At 43.9% G+C, this 14224-nt stretch overlaps 1 protein-coding gene across 3 annotated transcripts in view; it reads left to right on the top strand.

Annotated features, from left to right (window-relative positions):
• LOC122559993 (bactericidal permeability-increasing protein-like) overlaps nt 1–14224 on the top strand; it is a 63192-nt gene that overhangs the window by 27218 nt on the left and 21750 nt on the right. For all 3 annotated transcript variants that reach the window (XM_087994989.1, XM_043710130.2, XM_043710129.2), the window contains 5 exons: nt 8520–8675; nt 11089–11152; nt 11276–11336; nt 12371–12462; nt 13411–13587. In XM_087994989.1, the coding sequence (XP_087851115.1) occupies nt 8520–8675; nt 11089–11152; nt 11276–11336; nt 12371–12462; nt 13411–13587 (550 nt within the window). The remainder of the gene's footprint in view (nt 1–8519; nt 8676–11088; nt 11153–11275; nt 11337–12370; nt 12463–13410; nt 13588–14224) is intronic.

Here is a 14224-nt window from a genome sequence, read left to right as displayed (position 1 = left end):
TCTTGCTAACTCCTATCGCTGGGATGAGAGCTTCCCAGCCCGCGGCAATCTCATTGCGGGCCTTAAATTCATTAGGAATACCTCTTGGCTGTCCTATGCTTTCAATCTGAATTGTCAGATCAGGGACATACCGTCACTTAGTTCGGTGCAAAGCTGACTGTGACATAGCATCAAACTGCGTGTGTGGTGATATAACTACCTCGTGTAGGAGCATTACATGGGCACAGCTGCCACTCTAGTCAGCGGGCAGCATCTGGTGCAACCATCCTTTCTTACCACACAGCCATAGTGTCTGCCAGTGGGACACGTTGAGAATTTAAAACAGCCCCAAATGTGGTGTCCACCTCCAGTTCAATTGTATTCCCGCAAAGACCCTTAAAATAGCCTACTGGTGTGGAGCCATTTCACTTAAAGCATTCAAAAAACTCAACCCTTCCGGTATGGTGGGCGGCACGGTGGCACAGTGGTTAGCACTGCTGCCTCACAGCGCCTGAGACCCGGGTTCAATTCCCGCCTCAGGCGACTGACTGTGTGGAGTTTGCACATTCTCCCCGTGTCTGCGTGGGTTTCCTCCCACAATCCAAAGATGTGCAGGTTAGGTGAATTGGCCGTGCTAAGTTGCCTGTAGTGTTAGGTAATGGGTAAATGTAGGGGTATGGGTGGGTTGCGCTTCGGCGGGTCGGTGTGGACTTGTTGGGCCGAAGGGCCTGTTTCCACACTAATGTAATCTAATCTAATCCTGACAGCAGCCACAGGGAATGTGTAATTAGTTTTACTGGTAGACCACAGGGTACTATAGCCACACCACCATTGGAGTTGCTGCCTACCCACATCATCCTGCTGATCGAGTGTAGAGGCCTGAAGTTAAGAGGCACCAAAACGGGCAATGGGATTGCCTGCAGTTGATGAATCATCCAGATTAAGAGGTCAGCTAGAGTGCTACAAATGCCATTGAGTACAGGTAGTCGAGTTCTTAGGCATAGGGACAACATAGTATGAGGGTGTTGCCTTAGTACACAAGAAACAGTCCTGTCTAGCCATCATTACAGCCGTATAATTTGCCCACTGATACCAGTGATTGTCACGGGGGCGTACCCATGTTAGGGCAGCAAGGTCTGCACTTCTAATACGTCTTTGCCTCCCAGCCTGAGCGACCCTGGCATTACCAGTCCAGGTCTGCCAAGTTAATGGTCACCAAGTCAGAGTATGCGGGCCTGGCATCGGAGAGGTGGGAGGGGGTATCAGGATCATTCTCCATGATTCACCATCCCCACTGCTAGGAGAACTATGCTCCACATCTCCATCACAACCATTTCTAGAATGATCAGTATTCCCAAGAACTTCACCTGTACCTTGTTCGGAATCCTGCTGAGGGGTACTAGCCTCCTGTGTGCCCTGCCCAAGTTCCTCGGCCTCAGCTCCACTTAACTCAGTGTTAGAGTTAGTTTGTGCTGGTGGGGGAGCTTTAGTATGGTGATTAAGTGGTACCATATGTGTAGTCCTTCTATTTGGATGGCGGTAGGTGATGCCTTAGCCACTACGAAAGGTCCCTCTCTCCTCGGCTCATTCCACCGTCTTAAAAGCCCGTACGTACACCTAATCCCCAGGTTTAATAGGTCCTTCCTCGTTAACAGGTGGTGGTTCCCTTTGTGTTTCCTGCAGGTGGATAGTCTCATGTATCATGGTTAGCTGCTGCATATATTGCTTAAGTTCTAAGCTGAACCGCTCCAAGCTAGGCCCTTTGTATGGGCCTCTCCACCTGGGCACTCGCATAGGTCTACCTGTGAGCATCTACCTGATGTTAGATTGGTCATGCAATTAGTCTACATGCGATAACTCATTAGCGACAGCGGCAGCACATCAACCCAATTAATGTTGGTGCTTGCGCAGATCTTGTTTAATTTGACTTCAATGTCCCATTAATCCTTTCCACCATTCCTTGTGACTGGGGATGATACATGCACCCAAACCTCTTTGATTCTCAAAGACTGCAACATCAACTTAACTACTTTCTGAATGAAGGCAGACCCATTGTCTGAATGAATTTCCGACAGTACACCAAACCTTGGGATAACTTTATTCATCAGAAACTTCACTACTGTCCCAGCTCCTGGTTTCAACCTTATTTCCACTGGGCTCGCTGATGTCACTCCCCCCACATCTGTATCATGCTGTGACCACAAAGTGACTGGTAAAGCATCCAATCGCTCATTATCATATTGATCACCTTCCTCCACTGTCACTGGCATGCTCCACTGGGGTGTTACCTTGACTTCCTTCAGATTCCCTGTCAAGGTGCAGCATGCTAGGATTTAAATACAGCTGCCATCCCTGGATTCCCAAACCCCTGTCATGAGTATATGCCATTCCCTGACTGTTTCTACATGCCTGTCCATAGGTCCTAAGTCTTTAGATTGATATCCCTTATTTACCAGTAAGGTTACATGTGCTGCGGCACCTGTCACTCTATACCACTTTTCCAGGAATACATTTCTCTCTATTTGCAGGATCACTCCCTGCTCCCCTAATATTATTGCTTCACTTCTCAAATGTTGTGGAGCAGTGACTTCCTGCTGCCACTGCCTCTCTAACACCTCATCCTGAGACTCATCAAATATCACTGTACAGTGCAGCTCAGACTTAGGTGGTCTTGCTTTAGTCAACATCAACACTCCTGCTTCCCACATCCCCCAAGTGTCTTGAATATCACTTGCTATATCCCCTATCCAGTAAACATTAACATCTTTAACTTCTTGCATCACTAATTATGTATTCGACCTTTTCGATGACCAAGCCCTGCTGTGTGCACTCTAATCTTACCTCTAACTGTAGTAGAGCATCCCTACCTAACAAGTTAATTGGTGTCTCTTTAGCCACTGATATTGGCAGAACTATCTCCCTACCTTCTATTTCTAATCTTACTGGAGCTGTAAATCAGGTTAACTGTGATTTTCCCTGAGAACCCTACAGTTTTAACAAATTTACTTGACATGGGAAGGCGAGAGGCATACCACGGCTGTACACAAGTGTATGTAGCTCCAGTATCTATCATCACCGGTGTTTTTTCTCTCTTTTTTTTAAATCTTTTTTTCCTTTCTTTTTTTCTTACTTAAGGGCAATGCTGCGTGATCAAACAGTGAAGGGGAGGGCAGGGATAAATCAAAATGAGTTGGACGGGGAAATAATGCACTTCACACCCTGCGGTGTCCACTTCTCCCTGAACAACTCCAGGGTGTTGATGGACACTGCGTGCTCCGTCTCCAAGGACACCCGGGACAAGTGTATGTAACTCCAGTATCTATCATCACTGGTGTTTGCTGCCCTTCTATATTAGCTTGTATTACTGGTTCTTGATCATGCTACAACAGGGTAGTGCCCCTTCCCACCCTGGTTCTCAGGACATCCCTGATACATCCCATACAGGTTAACAGGTCCTGCTCGGCCTTTGGTGTCTGGGAAGTGGCCACTGGAGATTCCCGCAGTCTAGGCCCTCTGTAGGGCAGAGGGGGCCCGGTCCAATAAGGGCGATTCCTCCAAAAGTGGCCTGGTTGATGGCATCCCCAGCACATTATTTCTGGTCCCTCTTGAGCCTGATTATTTATCATGTACCTTAGTCCCCCATTCCTAGGTCCCTGTCCTTGGGGAACCCAGTTCTGTTTAGGCTGTTGTTTAAATCTGCCCTACCCAGTGTACGTCACCTGTGGGAAAGCTTCACTAAAACCCTCCATTGCTGGCATGGGACTTTCTGGCCCCTGTCTGGCTACCTGATTGGACCCCCTTGCGCCAGCACTTGGTTCACGCCAGTGTTGATTACTGTGTCGGTTCTTACTGGCAACACCTTTTTAGCCTTCTCTTTTTCCAAGCTATTCGAGCTGCATTTGCGCCAGCTTCCTTTGCACCTCCCCCTGCTGTTCAGACAGTTTCTCTTTGTCTTTTCGAAACCTCTCAACTGCATGAGCTACATGATCTCTAAATTCCTGGTGGCTCATCGATGATGTCAGACCCACCACCTCCTCCAGTCTTGACCTGACTTGGGAGGGCATTGCCTCAATGATGGAATTTCAGAACATTGTGGTCAGCAACTGATTAGTATCTATGTCTTGCTCTGTTTCCAGCCTCCATTTCTTTAACTGTTTCTCCAAATAAGCAGCCGGGTTTTCACTTTCTCCCAGTGGATCCCCTCTCAGGGCCTGGGGGTCCATTTTGGGTGGTTAACAGTCTCTTAAGGCCTGCCATACATTCTGTCTCACTCAATCAAATCCGATCCCATCAATCATTGGATTGTCTGCTGCATTTTTCAAACGGGCTCGGACCATTATTTCCTTTAACATTGGGAGCCCTACCAACCTCACCAGCAGTGCCTTCAAGTCTCCTATAGCCAGCAATTGCCCTGTGGTTTCATCTTCAAAAGCCCTGATCCACTTTCCCGCTCCCTCATGTAAACTGGGCAGCACATTCTTCAGCTCTTCCAGATCCTGAGTTCCCCAGGGAATGTGTTGTGGGTTTCTCCCCTCTTTTATAAGGAGCAGTAACATCCTTCCTTGTTGGCCATTTTTCCCCTTTACTGACACTACTTCTCAATAAATCCCCCTCGGGCTCGGAGTCCGATGCTACTTCTAATTCCTCCCAGTCTTTAGGTACTGGGGCCTTTCTCTTTCCTTGTCGCTCATCATCGCTTTCTGCTTGCTCTGCGTCATTTTCACTACTTTTCTCTTTAGCCCTTCTTTTGTATCACAATGAGTATTCCTCAATTGCTTTTTGTTCCCTTAGCCCACGCAGCACACTAATCTCATGTTTCAGCTTTTGTTGCTCTCGTCATATAGTTTCTATTTGCTTCTGCCTGTCCCTTTTCTCTCTTTCTCTCATTTCCCTCAATTCATTTTTGTCTTCCACACCTCCATCCCATTCTAACTGTCCCTCTATTTCTACTGTTCCCTTTATTACTGGACACTTCTTCAATGCCTCTTCATTCGAGTAGGGAGAAGGTCTATTCAACTCCTCCGCATCTGGGTAGAGGGGGTGAGGCGGGGGGAGCTGATTCGGTTTCCTGTAACTGCTTTCCTGTTTCCTGTAACTGCTTTCCTGTTTCCTGTAACTGCTCAGCTTGTTCTTTTGCAGCTTTCCTGGTCACCACTGGTGCCTGACAAGCTACCTTCAGTTCCTCACCCTCTTTCCTGAAAAGTTTCAATATTTCCATCTCCTGATCCCTTTTTTGGTTTCTATTTTTAGATTTATCTTTCAGCTTATAGTTCTTAATTAATCCTTCTATCTCATTGCACATATGTATATCAAAGGTACCTTCTTTTGGCCATTTAGTCAATAAATCCTTAGTTCTTTTCTCCCATTTCTCAAATTTTTATAGTATCATTTCTTGCCACTGAAAATTTCTTACTCAGTATCTCAACTGTAGTCCCTTTATCCATCCTATGATATATGTCAGTCCAACTAATGTATTATCTTTGCTCTCATAAATCACTTCCTCATACCATTAAAGTCCGGTAGTGCTTTGTTCAATAGTATAAGCAATTCCTAACTTTATAACTTGCAATTGTCCCTTACCAATCTATCAATTTCTAAACGTGCTCAATTGCAGCTAGTTAATACAAACAACTTATTCTCATTCATTCAGCCTAAACCAACCTAACACTGCACCTTCAAAATGCATCAATCACTAACAGTTTCTTGAGAAATTTCTCTCTCAAAAAAAAACTCTTAAATTCTTACAGTGCAAAATAAAATCAAAATACCCCTGGATCTCAAGCTCCAGGTAAACAAAACACAAATATTTAACCACCACCAAACAATTATGCATACAAATCAGATCACAATGATCAAACTATAAACTCTCTCTCTCACACACAGACACACACACACAAACATTCTGCAAGCTGCAGCTGCTCGCTCGCTCTCTCTCTCTCTCTCACCCACACACAAGAACTCAGCCGTAAATCAATATCTCTCAACCAGAGCCGTACTTAAACAGACCGTTTGTTCATTTCCAAAAATCCTATTATCCTACAGACCTGATCCTAAAACATTTAACAGTCTAGTAACACTATGACTATTCTGCTATTTAACTTTTAATCATCCACTACCAATTTGCTGGCTTTCTAAGCAGGTCTATCAGCACTTCCAGTAAAACAATTTCCTCTTATTTATTCTGCCCTATCTATCTATAGGGTCTTATATAGGGCGGCACGGTGGCACAGTGGTTAGCACTGCTGTTTCGCAGTACCAAAGACCCGGGTTCAATTCCCGCCTCAGGCGACTGTGTGGAGTTTGCACGTTCTCCCTGTGTCTGCGTGGGTTTACTCCGGGTGCTCCGATTTCCTCCCACAATCCAAAAAAATGTGCAGGTTAGGTGAATTGGCCATGCTAAATTGCCCGTAGTGTTAGGTGAAGGGGTAAATGTAGGAGAACGGGTCTGGGTGGGTTACGCTTCGGCGAGTCGGTGTGGACTTGATGGGCCGAAGGGCCTGTTTCCACACTGTAAGTAAGTAATCTAAAAAAAAACCAATTTCCCCTTCTTTATTCTGCCCTATCCATCTATAGGGTCTTACATACACCACGTGGATTTTTTACTCAACAATTGCTACTTTCTATTCTTACTCACCCCTTACCTCACTGCACAGTTTTCTTGACCAATTCTCCACGTCTCCTTCAGCAGCAATTTACCCCTCACCTTTGGATCGGAGAGACCCTCCGGCAGGTTCCCGCACCTCTGAGTTGCAAAGGACCACTTGAAGCCAACAGAGTATAGTATGAATTCACAGCAAAAATGCTAACTTTTTTTTGTTGGGTACCCTTATTCTGTCAGTTTTGGGAGTGTCTCTGCTGGACCAAGAAGCGCCCTGTTACTGCCGCCCTCTGTCCAGGTGGGTCTCTGCACAACCCTGATCGCAGCGCCAAATTTATTGTGGAGAAAATATAGAGAACCACCAGGGGACGCAGAGAGTTCTTCAAGAAGTAGGTCTTTTATTTGCAAACAAAAAGCCGTGACACTGAGAAAGCAGATTCTCGAATGCCCACAAACCTCAGGGTCCGTGGATTTTAATTTTTTTTAATCATGTTTCTGTTTGATTAATATAGTTGGATATGCTGATAAGCTAAGCACCTCACTCTAGCTACACAATAAACCAGTGATGTTAGTTCCCATTATCGCTTTAGTTGTACATTCAACTTAATGTTATTCTAATGTCACAGTTAGATATTTATTGCTAACTGTGCTACAGTGATCTTTCATTGCAGACTAACCTGTCATGATAGATATTGAGCTATTCCATCTGTTACAATAGTCTCCTGTCTCAAGCTGACTCTACTAACTATTAATTAGATATTTTAATGTCATGTCCCAAATATTTATTGTCCCAATCCTGTAATAATAACACATAACAAAGAAACTTGTGTTATCTCATCTCACCATAGTGACCTTTCAGCCTTCACCTTACTCGGCCAATTGGTGTAAGAACATTCCACTGTGGTTTCCCATCCTGCCTTCCACAGAACACAGATTGTCAGTGGTCTTCATGCTTTAACCCTTCCCATGCTTTCATGCTCTTTATTTTCCATAAATGCCATTCCAATAGCACAGTAATTAAACATTACCTTAACTTAATCTTAAGTCTCTGTCTTCTCCACTGTCTTCAATCTTTCATCTGATCTTCTTGGATCATCTTCTTTCTTTTTACTGTGAGTGTATTTTACTTGAAAAAAAGTACCTATTGACAGAGAGTGTTTTCTAATATCTTTGAGAGCAAGATGTTAGACAGGCAGTTAGGTCTCTAGCTCTACAGCATTATCCTGTTGTTCAGTGGCAGTTACTCTCCCTCTAACTTTCAAACTATTGGGTTTATATGCCCCCCATGACACATTAAATTCAAATAATTTGATTGGTTTCCAGGTGTCAAAACAATAAAACTCAAACTCCATGGGCTTTAGGTATCCTGAGCATAATTTAAACTAATTGGTTAAATTCGACTTGTTTTCAAAACAACAACAACAACAAAAACTCAGGTAGCCATTTAACAGCCAATTGTCTCATTTGGAACAGCTCAACCTTTAGCTGGCAGCTGGGGCTGTACTTTAAATTCAGAAAAGCATGTTCTATCTTAAAGTGACCATACATTCTTTCGACTTCATATTAGGAGACACAAGTAATTTTAATGTTATGGTTCCCAAGGTTCTCCCATTATACAGTGAATAATTGTGACCGATTGCTATAACTAGCTCACAGTTTCATTACCATTGTGTCACATCTCATAGGGTGAGGTAAAGAAGGACAAAAGGAGTCTTGTCTGGGGCATAAACACCGACTGAGAGCTGATGGGCCAAATGATGAATAGAATTCACAACCATAACCTACAGCCGAGTTTCTCTATTTGCTCACAGGTTGGAATGGAAAACTTCACACACATTTGGGGCACTAACATAGGAGTGCAGTTAATTAATTAGGTCGTATTCTGGGTGGTCTTCTCTCCTCGAAGTGTTTTGTAACTACTCCTGTGTGTTTTTCCCCACAGATCGGACCATGGCTCCTTTGACCTCTCGGTGAGAGCCCTGTCAATATCTGAGGCAATAGGAATGACTCGGGATGAGACTGGGCGCCCAGCAGTGCGCAGTGCCGGCTGTACAGCTTCTATTGGCAGCTTAGACATCACGTTTCATGGAGGAGCTAGGTAATAGTGCAACACTTGAAAGGGGAATATGCAATTAATTGTCCACTGCACTGCTCACCCTCTCCCCCCTTCCCTCCTCTACCCTCTCTTTCCTCTTCCCCTCTTCTCCTTCCCCCTCCCCTTCTAGCTCCCCTCCTCTCTCTTCTCTCCTAAAACTTCCCTTCCCCCATTCTCTCCCTTCCCCCACTCTCTCCCTTCCCTCTCCTCACTACTTTGCCCCTCCCTCCTTCTCCTCTCACTTCCTTCTTCCATGCTCCCCTCCACTCCCTTTCTCTGCTCACCTCTCTCTTCCTTCCTTCCCGTCTTTCCGCTTTCTCTCTTCTTTCTCTCATCCCTGTCCCTCTGCCCCTTCCTCGCCTCTCCCTCCCATCCCCCACCCTGAAGGCCTCTGCCCTTTGTTGAAATGAATAGTTGAGGCTAGCTAGTGATGAAGCTTCCTTTAATGGAGGGCACCGCGACGCACTAATCTGATCTACAATAGGCTCTTGATGGAATTCTTGCCCTCTTGGGTGGCTCTACCAGACTCATTGAAGACCTCTCCCAGTTTTCTCACCCATCTTTATGCCTCAACCAACTTGACTCATTAAAAAATATTACAAAGAACTTGATAATGCATCTCATGCATGTTTATGGGAACTTGCTGTGTGCAACTCGGCAGCCAGGCTTCCTACATTGCAGTAACAAATCGTTGAATATTACATGTCCTTGCCAGCTGTCCAGTGGGCACGTGATATTGGTTGGGCCCCCAGCCACCACTTTCTCAACCACCCAAAATCTCAACCCCATTATACAAGATGTGGGAACTTGCCCAAGTCAGAGCCCAATGGTAAATAAATAAGTAGGGGGGCAATTGAGTTTGCTAAAAGTTCAATTGACCCTGATAATATGCTGCCCACATCAACAGTTAGTGTGAGCAGGCAGGTGGGAATGGGATTCTCATTTTTTTGAAAGAAAGTTTATAAAATGGCCAAAAGGAAGCGGGTACGGTCCTTAGGGAGTGCCCTTTGCATGTCAGGGACCTTCCAGAGAAAGCTTTCATCTTCCTTCCCAACTGCCTGCTCTGCTAAACCAAACTCCTGAACCCCCCGCCCCACTTCTTCAAGGAGCTTCCCAACTGTCCCTGATCCTATACTTGAATTTACTTGAGGCCAGGTTCCCTGGGGCCTCCTCATGCAGTACCAGCAGTGCCCACTACTGACTTTATGGCACTACTGAGGAGGTGCCCAGTGAGGTGACCTAAAGTTGACTATCCTCTGGGGATTGGGAGGGGAGGCAGGGTGCAGAATCTTTATTTTCAGCCACACTGTCCAGATAGGACGTGGACTGATTCAAGTTTGTGGGACATCAGTTTGGCTTGGTCTGTAACCTAGAATCCCTTCAATGTGGAGGTAGGCTATTTGACCCATCAAATCTGCACCAACCCTCCGAAGAGCATCCAACCCAGACCCATGCCTTTATCCTATCCCTGTAACCCTATATTTCCCATGGCTAACCCACCTAACCTACACATCCTTGGACACTATGGGTAATTTAACACGACCAATCCACCGAACCTGCACATCTTTGGACAGTGGGATGAAGCCGGAGCACCCAGAGGAAACTCTGGGAGAATGTGCAAACTCTACACAGACAGTTACCCAAGTGTGGAGTCGTACCCAGGTCCCTGGCGCTGAGGCAGTAGTGCTAACCACTGAGCCATCATGCTGCCCTGAAGGTGATGGAGAGCTACTTACTTGAATGTAGATGAGTTGAAGGACAGTTAAGAGCCAGCCACATTGCTGTAGGTCTGGACTCACATGTGGGTCAAAGCAGGTGAGGACAGCAGGCAGGACATTTATGAACTAGCAGAGCTTTTACATCATTAGGATAGTTTCATTGTCATCTCTACAGGCTCTTAATTGAATTTAAATTGCACTAGCTGCTCCAATGAAATGTGAACCCACAGCGGCCAACGCTTTAGCTCTGTGCCTGGTTTTCTAACCGTGGTGACATTAGCTCCATGCCACCCTCTCTCCTGAATTCCTCAATTGACCATGAAGTGTTTTGGAATGTCCTGGGGGTCATGAACACCTTTTATAAATGTACGTTTCTTACTTTTCATTTTAAACAGTTCTGACATGAGAAGGTTTCCGGTAGTCATCAATGAGATTGGTGTTTATTTGATATTGATGGGTTAACATTAATGTCACTGTGGTTTCTTTAGATTTAACAATGAAACTTGGTGACTTAGAGAGAGTGGCTGTTAGCCAATTTGGTGGATTTTTTTAATGTAAATTTTCACTTAATGATGTGTGTTTGGTAGCATTTTTGAGAATTACTGTAAGTGCCTCCTACTGTTTAAGATGCTTAAAACACAGTACAAAGTTTTTCTTTTACTTTAACCGGATGTAACTCTTTAATTATTTATTTACAGCTGGCTGTACAATCTCTTCTCCAGTTCCCTGGAGGACCCCATTCGCTCCTCTCTTATCCAACAGGTACAATTCCAGTTGCCCATCAGATAACATAGCTGTCTATCTGTGTACAGTGAGAGAAAATTCACACTACAAACCACATATCTGTGAATCTTGTGATTGTTACTTCCTTTTTTTTTGGCACAGATTTGTCCAAAAGTGTCCAATGCAATCAATGGGCTGGAGGAGCATCTGAGGAACATGAAGGGTAGGCAGCTTTATTTTTCCCATTCTCTTCCAGCAGCCCCCACACAGTCTTCGAAATGTTCAGGTAGCAGGTTTGCCGTCCTACACCACCATGCCCAAATGGCTAAGTTTTCACCTTAGTCTAGGTCAGTGTATAAAGAAAGACTAAAACAGACTTAAAACAGCAAAAATTTGAACTCAGTCCAGCTGGAACAACTGGATAGTCATCTAGAACAAAAGAGCTGGTGCAGACATGATGGGCCAAATGGCTCCATTCTGCACTGTAACATTTCTGTGTTTCTGAACCTTGGTTGGTTTCTCCTCCGAATTGTTAAATGTAATACTGTTAATGAGTTCAGTTAATGCGCAGCCTCAGATCACTGTGGTCTCTATGCCTCAGTTCAGAATTGAATGACCTACCTATCAGTTGAAGGGTGTTTTTTTTAGAGAGAGAAACTTCCAATAGAATGATTTACTCTTATTCAGACACACACACACACACACCCAACAGACGCAGACACCAACACACAAGCACAGGCACACATAGATGCACACATGCATGCACAAACACAGACACACCCTCTCAACCTCCTTGGATAAAATTGTTTCATGAGACAGTTGTCATAGTGTTGAAATCTCCCTTATATATTCAGATAATAATAGAACTGATGGGAAAACCATGACTTCAGAGTTTAGAATTTCATATATTTACAAAACAATTGAGTAGAAAACTCTAATTTCCTTAGATAGAATCAATCTAGGAAGGAGGAACTTCTGTTATGTGGATAGATTAGAGAAGTTGTCACTGCTTTCCTTGGAAAGGTGATGCTTGTGGGGAGATATGATCAAGGTGTTCCAGATCATGGGTTTGGACAGAGTAGATAGGGAAAATTATTAACAGTGGTGAAAGGTTTGAGGCACAAACTTAAAGTAATTAGAAAAGATACAATGGTAACATGAGAATCAGGTAATGCGACCTATTCAAAGCCAATAATTTTCAAACTTTCAGTGGAATTTGATCTGATATTCAATGTTCCTTTCTCTCTATGTCCCAAGTTGCCTCCCATGTTGACAAATATGCGGTGATTGAATATTCCCTGGTTAATCCAATTGCGATCACTAACAAATTCATGGACCTCGATTTTAAGGTAACCACTGTTGTGTGCGTGTATGTGTGTGTGTTTGTATGTTTGTGTATGTATGTAAGTTTGTATGTGTATATCTCTATGTTTGTGAGTGTACGTATGTGTATATGTGAGTGTAAATGTGTGTTTTTCTGTAGTATGTGAAAGTATATGTATGTTTGTGTATGTAAGTGAAAGTATTTGTACGTGTGTATATGAGAGAGACTGTATTAGCAGGTTTTGAGAAGATTTGTAGCTCAGGTTGAGGTTCTGGATGGAGATTTATTCGCTGAGCTGGAAGGTTCATTTTCAGACGTTTCGACTCCATACTAGGTAACATCAACAGTGAGCCTCCGGATGAAGTATTTGTGGTATAGCCCGATTTCTATTTATGTGTTTAGGTTTCCTTGGGTTGGTGATGTTATTTCCTGTGGTGATGTCATTTCCTGTTCTTTTTCTCAGGGGGTGGTAAATGGGATCAATGTGTTTGTTGATAGAGTTCTGGTTGGAGTGCCATACTTCTAGGAATTCTCGTGCGTGTCCCTGTTTGGGCCTAGGACATCCTAGGACAAGCCAAACTATAGAAAACAGGAAACTATAGGTCAGCTGGCCTTAAGTCTGTCATAGAGAAAATGCTAGAATCTGTTATGAAGGATGAAACTAGAAAAGCAAGATACCTGGAAAATCATGATTTGATCAGGCAGAGCCAACATGGCTTTGTGAAAGGGAAGTTATGTATTAGAATTTTTTGATTAAGTAAACATACAATGGATTGTGGAAACACCAAAATTGGTAGGAAAGTAAGTTGTAGAGGAGGTAGAGACTACAAAGTTGACACATTAGTTTAATAGGAAAGTATGAACTTGTCCAGTTTAGCAACAAGAATAAATAAGTGGCATATTATCTAAATGGTGAACAATGATAAATATGTATTATGTATGTGAAGTTTGATGCATTAAATCATTTTAACAGGGTGAATTTTACAGTGTGGCAAAGCATGAAGAACCTCCCTTCAAACCCCCACAAGTTCCCCTCTCTGAACAAACTGATCACATGATGTATTTGGGACTATCAGACTTCTTTGCTAATTCAGCAGGATTTGCCTATTATAGAGCTGGTGCCTTGAACATGAACATCACTGATGATATGGTAGGTACAAACTATTCTTTCCACGTGCTCACAATCAGAGCAGCTCCTGATGTACTGCTGTCCTGTTTATAGAACACCATAGACTCATAGAGTTGTACAGCATGGAGAAAGACCCTTCAATACAACTCATCCATGCTGACCAGATATCCTAAATTAATCTAGTCCCATTTGACCACCATCCCTCCAAGCCCTTCCAATTCATGTACCCATCCAGATGCCTTTTAACAGTTGTAATTATACCAGCCTCCACCACATCATCTACCAGCTCATTCCATACATGCACCACCCTCTGTGTGAAAATTTTGCCCATCAGGTCCCTTTTATATCTTTCCCCTCTCATCCTTAAACCTATGCCCTCTGGTTTTGGACTCTCCTACCTGGGGAAAAAGACCTTCACTACACATTCTATCCATGCTCCTCATGATTTTATAAACTTCTATAAGGTCACCCCTCAGCCATGTTATCATTCAATTTCTGCTTCCCCACTGACTGGATGATGTTACTTGGAATGGAATATTTACAATCTTTGGAAGGTTACACCATTGGAGGAACATTTGTTTGCTGCTGCTGAAGGTCTAAAATATCAGATGAATCTGAGGTGTCAGCCATTAACCTCTATTTAGTCTAGATGATCCAA

Source organism: Chiloscyllium plagiosum, unplaced genomic scaffold (assembly GCF_037043375.1).
Source record: "Chiloscyllium plagiosum isolate Xiang-an unplaced genomic scaffold, Cpla_swu_hap1 HiC_scaffold_15, whole genome shotgun sequence".
NCBI classification, from domain to species: domain Eukaryota; kingdom Metazoa; phylum Chordata; class Chondrichthyes; order Orectolobiformes; family Hemiscylliidae; genus Chiloscyllium; species Chiloscyllium plagiosum.
The sequence above is the reverse complement of the archived record's forward strand: the minus strand, read 5'-3'. Positions and strand labels throughout refer to the sequence as shown.